This window comes from Schistosoma mansoni, chromosome W (genome assembly GCF_000237925.1).
Source record: "Schistosoma mansoni strain Puerto Rico chromosome W, complete genome".
Lineage (NCBI taxonomy): Eukaryota > Metazoa > Platyhelminthes > Trematoda > Strigeidida > Schistosomatidae > Schistosoma > Schistosoma mansoni.
The window spans coordinates 8,278,672-8,299,321 of record NC_031502.1 but is presented as its reverse complement, the minus strand read 5'-3'; the positions used below and the strand labels follow the sequence as shown (position 1 = coordinate 8,299,321).

The 20,650-nt window shown below is 33.8% G+C and overlaps 1 protein-coding gene across 1 annotated transcript in view; it reads left to right on the top strand.

Moving 5' to 3' along the window:
• Smp_126310 (putative syntrophin) overlaps window positions 1–20,650 on the top strand; it is a gene marked incomplete at its 5' end in the record, with an annotated part of 29,188 nt that extends 8,538 nt beyond the window's left edge. Inside the window, 4 exons of the mRNA XM_018800117.1 lie at window positions 10,341–10,719; window positions 16,252–16,645; window positions 16,799–17,154; window positions 20,507–20,650. Of these exons, the coding sequence (XP_018653963.1) occupies window positions 10,341–10,719; window positions 16,252–16,645; window positions 16,799–17,154; window positions 20,507–20,599 (1,222 nt within the window). The 3' untranslated portion in view covers window positions 20,600–20,650. The remainder of the gene's footprint in view (window positions 1–10,340; window positions 10,720–16,251; window positions 16,646–16,798; window positions 17,155–20,506) is intronic.

Below are 20,650 nucleotides of genomic sequence, written 5' to 3'. Positions count from 1 at the left end.
AATTACTAAAATCTCCACAAAACCCCCTTCTGATAATGATCATATGCTCACTAGTGACTGGCTCCATGAGGTATTTCCTGGAGTTCTAGTGAGAAGCAGTAACCAGTGGAGTTCAACCAGGTCTGTTGGGAGATATCAACTCACCGAAGACATTGATGAATGGTTGTTCAATTTCGTGGATTGGTTGAAGTAAGACATTAACATCGTTGGATGCCGGCTAGCTCAGTGGTCTATCGGTTAAATGCTCTGGCGCGAGACTGGTAGGTCCTGGTTTCGAATCTCGCGAGGCGGGATTGCGGGTGCGCCCTGGTGAGGAGTTCCACAATAGGACGAAACGGCCTTTAAGCAGTGCTTCCAAGTTTTACATGGTGGTCTAGCTTCAATTGACTTACGATCTCAACTATATAAATGAAATTAATTTGCAATTAAATAATATACGTTTGAAAATGAATATAGATAAAAATCATTAGATTTTGTAAACGGCTTTTTGGTCTTCTGTTTGAAAAAGTAGCTGGTTTGTATTGTGAATGTGTGATTTTTTAAGAAAGCCCTCCATAGATTGCATTGTTTATTAAAACAAAATACAGTTTACGGATCGAAACAAGTATTCAGGCTGTACAAAAACCAAAATAAATGTTAAGTCCGTTTGATTACAGTTATGGTTTGGATAGTTAATTTTTTTTTAAATGATGGAAAGTGTTTGAAACATGTATTAATTATGCCTAACTACCACACATCGATGATTGATATATGTTGTATATGAGTATGTTGGAAATAGCCAGATCAGGTCGAGACAAGACGTGGAACCAGTTCATGAAGTCGTTGACTGTTAGTCTGGGCCATGTTGGGAGGTGTAGAGTGCTTTGTTGGTATCTTTCTAGTTACTGTAACCATCCGCTGGAAGCACTTCGCTAAATGTCTCATAAACCGTGACAGTGACTCAGATCTATTCCCTTTTTGTTAAATTTCAGATCTTGTATTCCGTGAACTCATTCTTTCGTCTCGAATTGTATTTTTTTATGTCTAGTGTCTGAAGCTACCACTGTTATTGTTACTATTTCTACTGATTTGAGATTTGTCTATGTAATTACATATATTTTTAACTTGAATCGATTCAAATATTTGTCTCATTTAATGTTGTTTATGAGTGAATGACCGATGCGTGACATATGTATATATATATATATATCATAGTAAATGTTATGAATAATGTCAATCATTAACCTACATAATTGATCGCCGAATGAATGAAGATGAGAGAAACTAATTTAGTAACTAGTTGTTTTTAGCGTACTTCCTATATATTCGAACTTTGAGAGAGCTCAGGTCCCGGTTAGCTTGAATAATGGAATTTTGGACTACCAATTAGTTTGATTTTTATATCAACCTAGATTTTATCCAACTTTTTAGACTCCCAACCATCTACTCAGGTTATCACTATAAATATTGAAAATATAAATTCATTTTTACTACTTAAACAAGGAGAATTTTATCAATTTCTAAGATGTATATCTTAAAGTTAAGAAGCACGTGACTGTCACTCGCTATCGAAACAAAACGCCAGTATTACTGGGCGGGGCGGGTAAAGAAAAATAAAAAATAGTTGGTTAGTTATGTTGCTAAATGAGTCTACTGGTTGACAGTGAATAGTATCATATTACCTAATTTTTACTGTTGATCATATTTCATTGGCCAGGAGTAAAACGTGAAAAATAAGTCTTATAACTCCATGTTGTTTAGAAAATATGTTTGATGGTTTTTGTACTGACCAGAGATAATGTAGTTATGAGTCCAACCAATTATTCAGATGTTTCCACTGACATATAGTTAATCCTGATGACTGTTGTTTTAAACAAATGTGAGTTTTCCAACTTAACCTAGTCTTAGCTAATTTTAATACATATAAGTTAAAACACTGATATATGAAAAAAATAATATTCCTTCCATTGAATTTTTTCAGATTCTACATTTATAAATTCAACTTAATAAACCAAAAATGCCCACGTCTAAGGCAACGTACATCGTTTCAAATTATAGCGTGCGAATTCGGGATTACTTGTAAAGCAAAATAAAATTGTTAATTTTGAGATGACCAATATGTAGTGTTAACTTGAATGGGCTTGCAAGTCAAATGAAATTTTGAGACTAATAATCAGTATGAATATAGATAATATGCAGTGAGATAATAATGTGCACATCCACTACCCTGCACACGGGAATCAAAATCAAGACTTTCGGTCTCCCATGCGAACACTTAACCTCTAATCTGCCTTACCACTGAGTTGGGATTCAACGGTGTTAAGATAAGTTTAAGTTGTGAAAGTACAAATAGGGTTTTATCAATACTAATCAGATTATTTCATCATGTCATCAAAACGCTTGTTAACTAATTAAGCCAGAAATTCGTCAAGGTGAAAAAAGGGGTTAAACATATTTTCTGGATGCAAAACTCAGGTTGTTTGGTGCGAACGGCTACCGCTTTAGCCGATATATATATATATATATATATATATATATATATATATATAGTATTTGATCGTTTCATATTATCCTTATGACCTGTTTATACTAAATTAACTAGAATCGAGGCGTTAACGGTTTTAACTATGCCTTTAATTAACTCCACTGGCAGGTGCTCGCAAGAACGAAAATACAAATCCCTAGAACCCCTGTCAATGTAACTTGCTCAAGAAGAGCAGTTGCTTTGATAGATACGGAAAGAGGTGGGTTGTCTAGGTAATTTAACTTTATATCTCTGAGTAACCACAGGACGTGTAGAAAACATTAGTTGTAGTTTCCCTTTATTAAAGGTTCTTTGAAATGCCCTGTGCAAATTTAGCACTGGCATTTCGCTGAATGCATCACCTCTAAATTGTAGGCGTATAAATAGAGCCTTTTGATCACAGTTTGGACTTCTTTTTGCTCTATTGTCTTGGTTCATTTTCCAGATTTATCTAACTTGCAACAGAGCATTACTTAGCTTAGTTATGAAAAAACCCACTTTTTGTACGATTTTATTCGTACGTTACTATATTTTAATTTGAAAATAAAAGTTTGTTATTATTCCTCTTAGTTCGCTCTTTTGTCATTTTCATAACATAAGTAAGCGATAATAAGTTAATGCATCAGTAAATTAACAAACAAGTAGATAAATGAATGAGTGTATGAATAAATGATACATCACCAAAACTGAAGAACACTTACAGATACATTATGGTATATCATAAAAGCGAATGATAGTACAGTTTATTTCAAAGATTTATTGATCAACAATATGGAAACAAAATTAGTATTCAAAACGTTAGTCTGCATAATCTACATTTAGTTCATCTCACTTGTTACTCTGGTAGCATAATACCCGAACAAAAAAATTGGATGTCGAATATATAGTGAGTTGTATTATTAGTGTTAGTTGCAATCAGTAATGGCAGTAGAATGAAAAACAAAACAAGTTTATGCATCCGATTATAATTATTGATCATGTGTACCGTCGATACATAAATGCAGAATTATACTCATATTCTTTTCTGTATGTAAGTTACATTTTGATACCCATAGTTTTAAGGGAAATAAGTAGTGAATTAAATCAACCAATCAATCAATAAATAATGGAACGAATATACGTAAAGATGCCAGAACTATCGACAACTAAAAATATTCCTTTTTTGCAATAAATCAACTGGATACCATAATGATAAGATTGTTAGTTTTAAATTTCTTTATTTGTTAAATCTTTCACTGATCAATGTGTAATAAAATAGGGTTTCGTTTCTTTTGTTTTCATTTCTTAACAAGTTGACTCATAAATTATTATTAATGTTTTCTATAAAACATATGAGAGGAGAAAAGGAAGCCAGAGCGAAGAAAGAAATTCGAAAAAAACTGATTTATTTGTTCTTACTATGACGACGAATGATTATGTAGTGCTGTTTTGTTTTCTCATCATGAAAGAAGTTAGGTTATATCTAAAACTATTCCCTCCAGCTAACAATTTTTATATACAAAGATAATGATAACCTTTCATATGATTATTTCTTTTTACGATTATTTTGTTCAACTGTTCGATCTCCCTCCCTTTTTCAAACTACACGCTGACACACACGCATCTTATACGTATGAAGGCCTGGGTTGTCTATCGTTTTATCATTAAAGCAATAAAGATTATACATATCAAATAAGTAACCCGAACATTGCGTGCCTGCCGATAGTTGTTTTGTGATTTCCATTTCCGTTTGTTTGTTTGTTGCTGTGATTAGTGCTAACATTTCTTTCAACAAACAATAAAAATACAGTAGGCTGTGTTAAATAAAGGGTGAACAATTCTTTATGATATACGTTTGTATGCTGTTGCGTTGAAATATTGGAAGTTTCTTTTTTATGTACTGATTTACACAGGCCTTTCCACCCGTTTACACTTATGAATCATGAGGTCAAAAGAATGCATGCAAATGACACAGGAGGGGGATAGCTAGGTTAGAATATAAATTATTTTTTATTTATCATTCATAGGCAGCTATTTTTAAAAATAATTTCATAAAGCTGCAAACAATATGTGCTAAACCAATTGCTTTATTGGTAAGCAGAGATGGATAGTGGCTAGCAGTGGAATCCAGGACGCGCGTTTCGTCCTATTTGGGACTCGTCAGCTGGATGTACCTGCATCTCAGAGTTGATGTTCACTCTGGGACTCGAACCCAGTACCCTCGCTTCAAACGCCATCGCGTTATCCACTCGGTCACTGAGTCCTGATAGGAAGATTCAAACAAACAACACTAAATGAATTCAATTGGTTTATTGTTGATTACTTTGGATAACTTTGTTGAAAATGTTACATTTTACAATCTTCGTCATTGTGTTGTAGCATTTATATAGTGATACACGCAATACATAGTAACTTCTTCACTGTTATTTGTAAATTAATTTTGACTGAATTACATAAAAACACTAAAATAAACTGTTTGGGAGTCCACTAAGAGCCCTTCTAGGGTTAGTGCCTGTTCCAAGGATGAGGATCAGGTTAACAACTCCAACCCATAGAAAAGAACCTCACATTAAAAAGGCGAACCGAAAAACCACTTTAACCATTTATACCCTGTCCTGGGAGTTGTACAGTCCTTATTTACAGGAGTCATGACGCCTCGTGATAAAAGTCGAGATTCTTCAGAAATCACGACGCCGATGCTCCTTCTGATAACCAGAGCAGCACTTAGTATATGTACGTGAAATATCCACAAGATGTAAGAGACCAAGAGGACCAATCAGATAGCCGCAGATATAAAAAGTTACAACATAGCCTTACTTTGAATGAGTGGAAACTTTTGAATATGATTTAGACAGAAAAGACTAGCTTCGATAGAAGTGCTGTTGTATACTGGTCATCAAAATGGAAATGCCTCGTATTCTGAAGAAGTTCCACTGACGCTCTTCAAAAAAGCCCTAAAGGCAATCATACAATGAGAATCTCTTGAACCTAGGATCATCAAAGCATCATTCGAAAAAAGAAGGAATGGTTCACAGTGAATGTCATCCATTGTTATGTGCCCACTATGGAGGACAGTAGAGAGGATAGAGGTCAGTTTCATATGAGACTGCAGTCAGTCGTAGATAAATGCCCAGGAAAAGACCTGACCATTCTGATGTGAGAACCTAAACGTCATAGTCGGCATAAACAACGTTGGTTATGAAGATATCATGAGACGACAGGGACTGGAGGAAGGGGACGAAAACGTGAGAGACTGAAAAACCTGTGTGCTTTCAATAAAAGGGTTATAGATGGAATTATTTTCCCATATAAACGCAAACACAAAGGTACATGGATTTCACCTGACCACACTACAAGGAACCTGATCGATCACTTCTGAATCAATAAAGAATTCAGCATATAATTGGAAGAAGTTAGGATAGAGATGGAAGCCAATATAACTTAAGTTCATCACCTGGTGCTGCCTAAGCTAAAATGAAGCTAAACAGCCATCGGGCAATTAAACAAATAGCATTACAGAAATTTGATACAGCACTCCTTCGAGATGCTGACAAACTCAGAGATCCCCCGATGACTAACTGCAATACGTATCAAGCCTTACAAGATCTACACAGTGAAGAGGAGAGCACTATGAAGAACAACTGGAAAGGGATTGAAGAAATAGTAACACTAACGAGTCATTAAGTGCTAGTTCCTGAGACACACTGGAATATAGAATAGATCTCTGAAGAACAGGACTGAGATCAACAATAGCCGAACGAGAGCAGAGAAATCTAGGACACATGCTGAGTGCACAGAAACAAGCAATCGGGTGGAGAGGAGTGTTAGATCTGGTAATAGGAAATATGTTGGAGAACTAGGAATAATGCCGGATTAAGCTGCAAGAGAAGGAAGTAAGAGACAACTACGTGAGACTAACAAGGAAATACAGTGAACTAGAGCGACCAGTCAGGAAAGAAGAAGGCTAACCAATCACTGCGACTTAAGAATAGAGGGACATATGAGTAGAACACGTTGAGGTGTTCTTGAGCAGACCGAGCTGTCTGCAACCGCCGGAAACCAAAGTGACACAAAAGTCTTCCTGTAGATGTTGCCGCACCAACTGTTAATGAAATCAGCTTGGTCATCAGACAAACGAAGTGTGATAGGGCAGCAGAACCAGACAGCATACTAGCTAATGCGCTGAATTCAGCATAGAAGTAATTGCGAAGACGTACCACTTCCTCTTCAGACAAATTTGGATAGAATGACAAATAACGACAGTCTAGAAGGAAGAATACTTCATCAATATACCAACGGAAGGGGATTTGAGTAAATATGAAAACTAGAGGCATCACACTACTTTCAGTACCAGGCAAAGTCTTCAACGGAGTGTTGTAGAACAGAATGAATGATCTAGTTGACGTTCAACTTCCATACCAACAGGCCAGGTTTCGTAGGGACCAACCATGTACCGACACGAACGAAACAAAACGGATAGTTATCAAACAATCATCCGAATGGACCCCGTCGCTATATACCAACGTTCTTGACTAGGTGAAAACCATTGACAATGTGGATTGGAGAATATTATGGAACCTTCTACTACATTGCAGTTTGGCTGAGAAGATTCCCACAATCATACGGAATTTTCGCGATGAACTACTTTGCAAAGTCGTGGATTGAGAGCAACTCACGGATGCATTGCACGTGAATACTGGTGTCAGATAAGATTGCTTACGCTCGTCCTTCCTCTTCCTTCTTGTTGTTTACTGAATTGTGAAGACCTCCATATCTCAGTAGAAGCACGGAATGCATTGGATAGCTTGGATGCATTCAGACGATTTGCACTTCACAGATAACCCGACTCTTCTATTCAATACACAAGAACAAATGTGGGCGAAAAGCATCCAGTGTATCAACAGTCTATGTGGCAGTAGTTCCTAACATCCACAATGGAAAATGTGAGATCATGAAATGTGGCACAATTTGAACAAACTTGATCACATTAGATAGAGAAGCCGTCGAAGTGATAGAAGCGTTTAGGGATGTGATCAGCATCACTGATAAATAGGCAGGGCCTTATAGAGATGTGAAGGCACAGACTGACAAAGTGAGGTTGGCATTTGTGCAACTGAAGAATATCCGGAACTCAAAACAACTGTTAGACAACACCAAGGTCATAATTTTCAATACAAACTTTAAGACAGTTCTATTTCACGAAGTTAAAACTTGAAGATCTATCACCACCATCGCGAAAATCATTCAGGTGTTATTTAGGCAAGATTATCTACATACTTTGATTAAATACCATCAGCAATAACCTACTCTGAAACAAAACAAATCAGCTTCCAGATGAAGAAATTAGGAGAAAACGTCGCAGGTAGATAGACCGCATGATGAGCCAAGCCCTAATTTGGAATCGTCAATGCGAAAATAAACGAGTCAAACCGAATAACATATTTAGCCTGAGATTGGAGGTAGACGTCCAAAGAATGAATGGTACTTGTGAACTACTGAAAAGGAGAGAACAGGACAGAGTTGGTTGAAGAATCCTTGTCAGTGACCAATGCGCCCGAGTAGTAACGTGTATATGTTAGCAAATGAATAATTATAGACTGCTATGGTTGCTTTTTCACTATCTTATTTCCATTTTACATTTACTAACGTTGATATCCTCATTATATATTTTATTTATGGTCAGTGTAGTTTAAATCGAATACAGAATAATAATAATCAGTTCACTACAGAATTTCGGGCTATTGTAAAGCGAGATTATTTGGAGTTTTTGCGAAGCAGATTGAGGGTTCTTTCACGAGACTGAAGATCCTGGGTTCGATCCCGGCCTGCAGTTTCGTGTATGGGAACTGCTGAAAAGCCGCACTTTGGGACGAGATGACTGTTCAGTAATTTTACGTTTTTCGTTCTTGTCTAACATATCGGTTCATGATTACAATGAAACTCAACAATCTCCCTGACCTCATACTGATAATGACATCAGATTTGACAAAAATCATTTTTAAATAATTTTAAAATTGACAAATTTGTGATAATTTATTATCTTAATGTCCTTTAGTTTACTTTATCCAGAAAAATAACATTTGTTTGTTTGGATTTCTTGTAAAATACACGCTCATATACTAGACAAATAATCAGAAATGTGTTTTCATAGAGTGTCAGACTATAGTTATTTTCGAGGAGGATCAGAACACTTTTTTCATTTGCCTATTAACTCCACTCATTAAATTACTTCACTTGAAGCAATACACTTGTCTGTATTCATATCAGTGCATCGATTGTTTTCGAAGTATTTATGTCCTTATCAGATTACAACGAATGGATCAAAATATGATCCTGTACCATAGTGATAGAGTATATTAGTTATTAATAGTGACAGAAGGTTTAAGTCTTAGAAATCTTAAAAACCTTTCGTTAAGTATACTGAGTGTTATGAAATGATCAAATCAACCATAAATGCTCAGTTATTTGTATTTTGTTTACTTTAGACCTCCTATTCTTTACTGTTGTGTTTTCTTAAAAATTAAGAATGAAAGTGAATAACAAAACTATTATATTCATGTTATAATTTTATAAGTTAGATAGAAGTTTTCTAATTGTATTCTGTGGACAAAAAGTACATTTAACTTGAAGTAAAAAAGAGAAAAGATTAAACAAAGTGTCAATAACAAACATGAACGCGTTCACAATTAGAACATGGAGTTTCTTAAAACTATTAGTCAGATTTTAGTGAATGGTCTGCAGTTTGAAATCCAGATAAAATCAGTTGGTAGAATTAGTCTCTTTTTCTAATGAAATCTTGAGAAACAATTTCAGTAACTTTCTTTTTTGTTGAGATTCAAAAGCACAAACTGTTCGTCTTAGAATAGAATTCAATAATCTTAGTTTTAATGTCTAATGAATTGACGTTGAATCATTGTACAAGTTAACTTTTTCTAGTTTCTATCATTCTAATCATTTTTTTTCTGATGTGTTATATTCACATAGCTGACTTAAAAGATCACAGTATTACGATATATCTTTGAATTGATTAACTATCATTCGAGATATTTATCATCCTTAATTCCGGTATTTTTGCCACACAAGGTAATCAGTTAACTACTGACCTAATTGAAGCTAGTTATATAAATGCTCGACTTTAACCCCATACATCGATCTCGTTCTTTTAGTTTAATTTTTGATATCCGATACGCAACAATATGATTGCATTTTCATGCATACGAGTCTAAACCAAGTTCAGATTTGTTTTGTAAAAAAGTTTGGTATTAGATAAATAATTTTCCCCATGATTAGGAATCTCTATTTTCCAATGAGTGTAGAAAAACAGTTATTTTTAATGACATTCCGTTATTTAGTGTTAAAAGCTTTATCAAACTAATAAATCGGAATGTACAAGAATCTCAGTTTATCCATGGTAGATCGGTCAAACTTCTGAATAAATAATTTTGTGATGTCGAATGAATGAAGTGGTCAAAACAAAAGAGAGGTGTTAATTGTTTGGTTTGATATATGAATAAATTCTAAAAATGTGATTACAATTTTTCTATTTTTCACACTTATATTAACAATGTTAGTTGGAGACGGAGGGGATGGTGCTGGAGTCAGATCAGATTTTTTTCAAACTTCTCATTTCTGTTTAGATAATTCTGTCTAATGTGATGTGTTTCTGCTATAAGTTGTTCTTTATGACTTTTAATACTTTTCTGAATGATTTCAATATTGTCACTGTCAATCGTTTGGTCCGATATTATAGCATGTCGGCCAATGGACGAAGATTTTTCAATCTATAATATTTGGAAAAAACGTTATATCGTGTAACGACTGATGTGAACACGATCGTTTTTACTTTCATTACTTTCAGGGCAGTAGGGATGGAAACTATAGCATGCTCTGCTGATCTCAGTTGGCCTACTAGTCAGCTTGGTAATCTGGTCCCATTCGGAGCTAATGATAGCACTGGTAAAAATGTCACATCAACAAGCGGTATAGAGCATCCAGGACGTTCTGGTGGTCCTGGTGTAGTGCCATTAAGATTGACACATTTAGTAAGAGATTTAACATTACCAGATGTGACTGGTTGTTGTTTTGAGTTACACAGTTCAGATGGTCGACGTTCATGTCTACTCCGTGCACCAGATGCTCAAGAAGCTCGAATGTGGTTTGATGCAATCCACAGTAAAATGAAAATTATAAATAAATCTTATTTGGCTGAACTAAATCGTCTACTTCCCCCAACCCAAGTAAGCCACAATAGTTATTTTATCAAAATTGTTATTTATTTCACACATTAATTGCAGATGATGGTATCTTATTTCTTGCTAAAACAACTCAGTTATTTCTATCAGTTTTACTACTGATAGAACTCATTGAATCAGAAATAAGAAGCCTAGCTTTGATAAATAAAAAATACCTGCCATAAATGAATTAAATGGCTAATTTTTTTATTTCTTCAAGTAGAAATTAATATTAGCTTCAAACAGTAATAACAATCTATTTGTATGTCCGTCATTTTTTATAAATTTTAGATATTGGTTATTTGTTCCCGTATAATGTAGACGAAAAAGTTCTGCATAGTTAATGTCTATAAACTGATTCAGAAACATAATCCAGTTTTAAGAGCTATTAGTGATTGGAGTAAGAAGTTAGACATTGGTGTATCAAACGTCCCCATTGTGAAATAAAAGTTTGAATTTGTAGTAGAGAATGGATTTACCTAATATCATAAAACTGTGTATTAATGAGTAGCAGCTAATGTTAAGTTCGTGGATTTAAATCCTTGTATGAGCTGTTGATGAGTACTGTTGAAGAGCCTTTAGCTAGAATCGAATTACTGTCCGGTATTCTCCAGTTCTCAGTAGTTATCTGTCAAATATCTGTTCGTGACGATATACATGTTCGAAGTAGAGTGAAATATCGTCACAATATCGCCTGAACGAATAAACAAATAATGATAATTCCACCCTCATTAATAACAAGAATTATGAGTAACTGTGGATTCTTAATTCCATTTGCCAGTAAATAACCTAACCACCACACCTTACTGTTGACTATATTGTTTTGATAACTTTAAAACAGGTGCAGTTTCCTTCCCAACATTTTGCTTAAAAGTATTTTGTAATCAGAAAAACTGAACTTTGTCTAGTGTTGTGTTCTGTCTTCTATTATCTGTTCATTTGTCAGGCATTGATTCAACTAATTCCATCTCCGAAAGTGATCATGACTGAGTCGTTATATCAACTGGAATAAGTAGTTACATGATTAACTATATATCTCCTACAAACTATTACAAAGTGAAATGGACGCTTCTCGTCAAAATACTGTTACGAAACCAATCATTGAATCAAGTCGTTCATATCTGCTTCGTATCTGCAGATATTTAAATTACTGTTCGAATACACTTCTCTTATGATTTTCTGTGAGTTTTCCAAACACAGTTGCAGTACATATGTAACAAGACGTTTGTGAAGATGAACGTTCTCCCATACTACCAATCACTGCTTTTTTAAACAGGATGGAATTGTGAATTCTCTCAGCCTTGAACGAAACGTTGTAAGCTTAATGTACAGACGAGGAATCGTTCACAATGTATAACAGTTCATGTCCTTATAAGATCGGTATTAGACCTAATATTATCTTCTAGTTATTTTACACGTTTTGGACCAGTTTAGATGAACAACAAAAATTCTTTATTGCCTATCAATTTACGATTATCCATGGGACTGTCTTCCATTATTTCAGCGTTGAATGTCACTCACAAACATCATAGCTCTGTGTGCGTGTCATGTGCTTTAGCTTCACACACTGTTAACGTCATTCTTGAGTAAATGTTAACAAGAAAATTATAGAACATTGAAAGCCCGACGAATTCTTTCAGGATGGAATTTCGTCTTTGGCGTCTTAATCAAAAGAAGTGCTTTTTCATGTTGTGGAGTGTTGTGTCAAGGAACCGTAAAGTTAGATAGATCATAACGCTGTTGTGTAATAACGAAAATACTTTATGAGCTTGTCTATTTGGGTTTTCCAAACCATCATAACGCTCTTACTTCTGAGAAATAAATTCAAAAAGATGCATGAAATATTGCTTACGCATATCTTTCGAAGTAATAACATTATTGAATTTGTATTGAATTAATGGAGCAAAACATATGAGGCTTTAATCAATATCAACCCCTTACACTAGTGACCACAATACTGATTTGACACTGGCCAATGGCCAGCTATTCTTTGAAATAATTACTAAGGTATCAGAAGCATCTAGATGACTTATTGGCTGCCTATCGGATGAGTAGATGAAACAATGGAGTTATTCAACATGTCGCTATTTAAAGTGACTGTGTCATAATAGGATCTATAGTTATCTTCTGTTCCTTTAGTAACTATGATATAATAGTGAGATTTGTGCTGAGATTTTACTTCCGGGCTTCATTCTTCTTGACATATATCGTAAGAAAATCTTTGAATCAACTGAAAAGCAAACAGGACACAGTGAGAATAACCAACCAACTACCATTAATCCAAACTCTCATTGAGCCCCACAGTGTGTGTTTATTAGATTCTCAATACAACTTTCCGAATACTTCCACTCCAGTTAAGCAAACAATACAAATATGTTTATGAACACTGTTTTAAAATCATAATTAGTTGTGAACAATAGTATCTAACAATAATAATGCCATGAAAGGAATAACTAATTTATTCTGTTACTAAGTTGTTTAATAACTACTATTTACATCCTATAAAAATGAAAGGTTTTCATCAAGAAAAGACAACAACAGAGAGAGAGAGAGATTTTACTGCAATGAAATGGCAATTCATGAAATAAACTTAATAATTACAGAGAAAAGTGACTAAAACGATTAGAAAGACATACCTTAATAATCTATTAAAATATGCATGTACATACAGTTATCTTCCTCGATTTTTACTCGTGAATAATTCCTTATTCCATCTAATTGTTGAATACTGACTATGATAATAATTGGCTTATATTATTATCTATGAAAATTGAAAATAGAAGTGTATGACTATTCATGTTGGAATAAATAAATGATAGAAATCGGTGAGTGTTTGAATCACTTTGATCGTGTCTATAACGAAAACTAAGTCTTTCAATTAAGAACAAAGTCAGATAGTTTGAATATGTAATATTCAAAGAAATCGCCATCCGATAGTGTTTTATAAAACATGTGAGTAATTTTGATGATAAGATATTTAGAGAGTGATGATTATACTTGAAAACTAGTTTCGAATTCTATGTAACATCGACTAATAAATGAATTATATTCTTGAACCTTTTTTATCAATGTTCACATCTTACACTATTCAGAATACGAATTCTACGGGTTCGAAAGTTAGTAATTCGTAAGCTATCATAAAATTACTGATCATAAATCATTTTTGATGTAGATTCATCTTTGATCAATTCATATTCAATAACCATGTGATAGTGATTTCAAATATTAAAGATGCACTATTAATAATGTCAGACTGTCACGGGTTAATTATATTGAATCACTTTACTAAGTTGTGCTAACGTCAAGAAAACTAACCAATATTAAGCAGAACCAACTTCTACCAAGCTGTCGAACAAGAAAGACATTCACAGTGTGGACTAACCTAATATTTAGAGGCGGTGGAATAGATATTAAAGTAGTCGAGTTTCAAGCACTGCATCACATGTCCACCAACTTTGATTTGGGAAGTCGGCTTGCATCACTTCCCGTTCATATAACGTACCTCAAAGAATGATTTATATAGTCTTAATACAAGTGATACGGGACAAACTGTGATCAGTGTAGTTGTTAAACCAGTTTGGAGTATGTTGTATCTATACATAACATCTGCAATTACCACTAAGTAACGAGAGAACAGGGTTTCGAAAATAGATTAACTGTTTTATCCAACAAGCAAAAGTGAGTAAAACCCCTAGAATTGAGGTTCTATGCAAAACTGACATCTTAACAATGTGTGTCATCCTCCATTTTTAAGCCTGAATTAAATAAACTTTTAACAGGGCACAAGCAAATTTGTTTAACCAGTTTACTAAAGTTTTCATATTTCCCTGACTACTTAGAATATGGTTATGAAGAGAATTTTAATTATGCTTATCAGACGGGTGAAGGAATACGTTAACTAGAACGTGATCAAAAGGATACCATCTACGACTTATACTATCTGCTTTTCATTTCAAACGTTGACATATCTTTATAGGAGGATTTCTTCAAATTTAGTTCATGATTAAACATTTGGGAAGCAGATCGGCGACTTAAGAGTATGACAGATCGTATACTTTTTATTTTAGGTTGTGGTGGTGATCTGCTTTCCACATAATTTTCCCGTAATTATAAAGAAATTTATACACAGAAATTATTTAACTGTATAATTGTTTACTTAAAGAGTATTTGGACTTTCTAGCTAGAATTCTAATTTTTAAACAGCAAATAATTCCAAAATTTTTATAAAGTTAGGATAAACGACTTTCTACGAAACGTTTTTGGCACTCATCAAGGAAAACTTCTCCGGCTTTTTTTAAATGTTGGAGAGCCAGAACAACAACGCCGAAAGAGACAGAGTGCAGTTAGCAACATCATTGACAATCATAATGTTCATTCCTATTATTTTTTTATAAATATGTTCATACCATTATTATGTGAATATCATTTGCTAAAGTTATTCAAATTTTTCATTTAATGGGCTTTTCAATCAGTTGACTTAGTAATATTATCTTACATGGACGACTTTAATAAATTAATTTTTATACCACTACAAATTCTTAAAAGACTATTCAAAAATGATTGAAACTCGTACAATAAGTCAAATATTAAACTGCACATAATATGATACTGAGCTTCAGGAATTTAAAACAACTCTGTTCTTGATATGAACATATAATACTTATCTCAGTTATTTAAATCAATATAAAGCAATGCTTTTAGTAGGTTTCCATCACGGAATGATTTTAATTAGACAACCATTAGAAATTAGGAAGCAACAAACGGATATTTCGCCCTGTTATGGGACTCCTTCGGAGTGTCCATCTACGACTGAAACTATGACCAACACAGAACCTTACGGGATCGGGTAGAATGATTAGCCTTTAGGCTAACGAGTTGTCGTCAGATAGTTTACATTTTGAACTTTTTATCGATCCGTAATAATTTGAAAGAATACGAAATCGATCACAAAAGTCGTGACTAAGTGAGTTTTATTAATTTGATTTCATACGCTTGTATGGACATAGAAATTTCGACATATAACATGTAGTTTGTCATACGTGATTTAAGTTTCAAAGCTTGTTATCTGAAGTCCCAGATAATGAATGTATATTCTAAGATTCGAATCATGAACTAGACTAGTTCCCACTTCAGTATCTTTAAATGCTTATAGTAGAAAAGGGTGAATTTGTAAGCCATACTGTTTTTTAATTATGAACTTCTTTGTCTTAGAAGTGTTTACGGAAATCAGCCAGATTTTTTTTTGCGAACTAACGTAGTTCTGAATATTACGTAAAATCTGGGACAAATGTGTTATCTTATCCTCATCAGTGTTCACCGATGAACCCACACGGGATTGAATACAGAGTCTGCATGTTTCGTACAGATCAGGACATACTTAAACCTTGACTTTGTTCAAGCAGTGAACAAATCTATAAACAAAACGAAAAATTTTATATACTTTACTTAAGAATTAAAAGTCATAAAACAACCATTCAACATTAAAATTGACTTGAACTTTCATTCATTAGTTTTACGATTTTTTCTTTTATAAAAAAGGAACTTAAACAACTGGACTGGTTAGTGGAATTACGGTGTACTAGTTCAGATGTACCGAATAGAGTAGGTGATCATATGGATGATATAAATGGAAATATTGTAAGTGATATTCTATCAGCTGGAGATCACACGACAGCCACAGCACATTCTCAACTTATTCATACGACATGGAAACCAGTATTCGCAGCCTTATCTGATAGAGATTTGCTATTGTATGACACTGCTCCCACATCTAAAGAAGAATGGGCTAATCCTGTACAAGCACATCCATTAATTGCTACACGTGTTGTTCATGTAGATTTAAGAAAATCGATTCTGAATGATTCTCATGCACAAAATGAAATTGGTCGAAGATATCCACCTGGAGACATGGTCACATTTGTAACTAGAACAGGTAAGTATATTGCATACGGTTATCTGGTTACTTGACGTCAAATATGTGAACTTATTAGTTACATGAACTAAAATAGCTTTTGAGAAATTTATGAAAACATTACATTTATTCAACTCAGTATAGCTTTTCCTTGTTCTCCTGTTGAATATTTAGGTAGTAAACACGGTGTTGAATCTCATACATTTGCCGTATCTACTCAAGAGGATTTAATGACGTGGTCTAATGCAATTATTGAAGGCGCACATATGGCTGTAGCCGGGGCTCAAGAAGTAGTTATCACTTGCAGATGGCAAAATTATGATTGTCGTTTAACATTACACTATGATACTGGGTTAAAATTAATCTCTTGTCAGTTTCCTATAGAATCACATTCAACACCACAATCTTATCCACATGGGAATATGACTAGTGGACATGTGATATGGGAGTATCCATATGAAAGATTGAGGTCAACTGCAGATGATGGGAGGACAATTCTGTGGATTGATTTCGGACCAGATGGAGAATATGTAAGCAAATGGATAAAGACGGTTGATTAATAAGATAATGCTTATTCGGTGTTTGTTTAATTTCAGCTATTTGTTGAAACGTGACTTATAAATAGGTGATATTAATAACAAACACTTTTTTCAGTGTATCTTTTTATTTTATCAATCCCATACAAGTATGTTCATCTTGAATAACATTAATGGTACCATATTTAAAACAGCTAGTCACTTTAATAAACTTTATTAGTGCAGTGTGAAGACGAGATTTATCAGAACTATGTGATGTATATTAGCACAATACATTTCTAACAGTGTGATCACACATTAACTTATATATTTATATAAGCTATAAAAGATCAAATGAGACAAATAAGTATTTATTATGTGATTTAGGTCATCACTGATGTGATAAAAGATTCTGTTATTCACCAAAAGTGTAAACAGCTTGTTAACGTACAACTCATATCCTATTCGATTTTTCAGTTTACATTCATATATGGATAAGCTAACACAGAAAGAGTAATCATGAATTACAAGCGAGGGTCGTCCTGCATCTGCCTAAATAACTGACAAAAGATTAAATTGCATTGGCCTAGGCGATAAATACCTATTCTGTCCTATTTTTAGTCGTACAATTGAAATTTCGTTGAGATACCGGACCGATCGAAGTTAAACATTGATCTAAAAACTAATCGGTTCGTGATTTCAATGAAATCCAACAACCTTCACAACTCCACATTGACAGTGTAGTCGAAGTGTCCATAGAATCCATCTCAACTCAGCCTTTATAGTGCTTACGCAAAATGGTCTAGGGTCTATACTTTGGTTTGTTCAAGTTTTAGTCAAACGAAAAGTCGATTCCTCCCTATACTCTCAAAAGAGGTTTGTACTTACGTTAAATTTACCTTGTTATTGTTTATTTTTGTTTAATATTGAAAGCGGTGAGTCTTTATGTTTCCATTCATCTTGTCTGACCTATTTATGAAAAATCAAGATATCATATACTTTTGATAAATCTCTTTTTCTCCCTACACTATCAACAAGTCATACTATCTATATTGCAAAATTAATTTTAGGGACATTTAAGTATACAGAAGCATAATATCATAACTAGCATCAATGAATTTCACACTGTTTTCACTAAAATTCTATGAAACAGCAGGATTAACAACTAAGGAATATGGCAAAGAGCTCTTGCAGTTTTAATTATCTGGAATCAAAAAAGTTTATCTAGAGATACAATCTGCTCTGATCACTGCATAATACAGCATTCAAATCGTTATAAGTTGTATATATTTTAGTAAGGAAATTGAAATGTGTGTAATTCACCTCTTAATAGAGCGAAGCCGTCATTTCTCAAGACAGTGGGTGATAGTCATACAATATTTTAAATTGAGTTTTAAAATGTGAATTATCAGATTCCACATTGGTGGTTTTAGGGTAATATGGTAGTTTAGAGGTATATCTACGTCCTGCATAAGACTACTACCAAGATCATTAGTGCACAGAACCAAGGAACAGCTTCCTGGTATTTATCTCTGTGTTTCAAGGATTCCAAAGCCGATGTTAATCCATGACGAAAATCATCTTCAACATGAGTGATATATAAGAAAAATGAAAATTTATTCATGTTTTAGGTTGAAGGCAATACAGAATGTTTAAATTCATTTAGTATTGCTTGTTTGAATCTTCCTATCGATGTGTTAGGACTGCAACTGGTCAGTCTCTAACTGGCATATGTGCATACTGTGCGTATTGCCTCGATATAGCCTTAATTCACAAGCAGGGTAGGCAGAGATAGATAGTGGCTAGCAGTGGAATACAGGACGCGCGTTTCGTCCTATTTAGGACTCGTCAGCTGGATGTATCTGCATGTCAGAGTTGATGTTCACTCTGGGACTCGGTCCCAGTACCCTCGTACCCAGTACCCTCCACTGCTAGCCACTATCCATCTCTGCTTACAGAATGTTTAGTTCATTTGAAGAAAACACTTGTATGAATCGATGTCATATAATTTATATGTGATGATATAACTTCATACAAGATATTACTTTGAACAAGATTTTTTCATTAACATTTAAATAAGACCAGGACTGAATGATTCAAGTCTTATTCTATTGGCTACATTTGGGACCCACTCCAAACAAAGTATATAATTCATAATGCCTATTAAAATTCCTTTAATTAGTTGTTTTTTTAATGTTTACAATAAACAAATGGGAAGACGAGACTACATAAAGAAAAATGAAAAAAATGTGCTTTAATTTAGTGTCTATTCTCTAGAACATAAATAAACTGATTACAATATAATAAATAACAAAAACGAAATGATTAAAAACAGAATTGTAATAGTAAACAAGTCAAGTTTTTATCCAAAAATTGAGAAATTAACTTCATGAACGTTTATTTGTCCACAAACTAGCTAACCGATACTTCTAATTATTGGATGATGTTTGTATGAGGATAGCTAATCTTTTAAGTATTGACACGCAGTAAATTTGTTTTTGTTTTACAGTGCATACACCATCCCATATTTATTGTTGTAATGAACAAGTTCCATCCTATCCAGTATTCTATTTTAAGGTTTAAGAATTATGAGGACTAGATAAATCCCTCATTTATCTAAGATAAGGTGGACAGAGCTAACGTTATAGTCAGACGGATAGTTTTGCATTTTGAAAGAAATCAGTCATGAAATTTTTTAAAATTGTTTTGAGTCTTTAAGTAAATGAGAGTTAGAAGGGTAGCTACTGTATACTTTAAAAGCAAACAATTGTTTGTGAACAGCCATAATTTCTGATATCAGAAGTCTGAGAGTAACAACAATATTTTAATTTTGCTTTCAACATGGAGTATTTAGGAAAATGTTCAGGCAGTCATGCATACAGTTATAACTCGCTGAACAAGTGGTAAAACGATACAATTATTGTGCTATGATATTTCAACTTATTCTAAAAATAGTTTGCTTGGGAAGATTATTGTATGTCACCTGGTCCTTCAGCAAGCAAGGTGTTGGTTAGAATGTAAATTACTATTGATTGGAAGTTCAAACTAAATCTAATGAGCATAGATGTGCAACAACATCAACAGTATTTCTTACGAAACTACATCTGTGTTGTATTATTTCAAATTGTTTTGCAACGAAATATGAGATCTATTGTTAGTTTTGTGTTCCCTTTTTGTCTTCGAAAATAGAGTTTTACAAAAATATTTCTGGAAAAGCGAAACAGAGTATTAACTTTTAATCTGCTGAACGATAATGTTTTTCCTTATATATGCTTCTTAACCAATGCCTTATGGAGCATACTTGTTATCCAGCTTTTTATAAATTCTTTATATATATTAACAAAAGTTATAATTTGTTAATTGACAGGAATTAGATTTACTAGGATGTCCAAAGCCTGTAGTATTCATTCTCCACAATATATTATCTGCCAAAGTAACGAGACGTGGATTATTTGGATAATAGAAGAAACATTTCGGGAAACATTTTATTTATTTGTCAATATAGAAACAC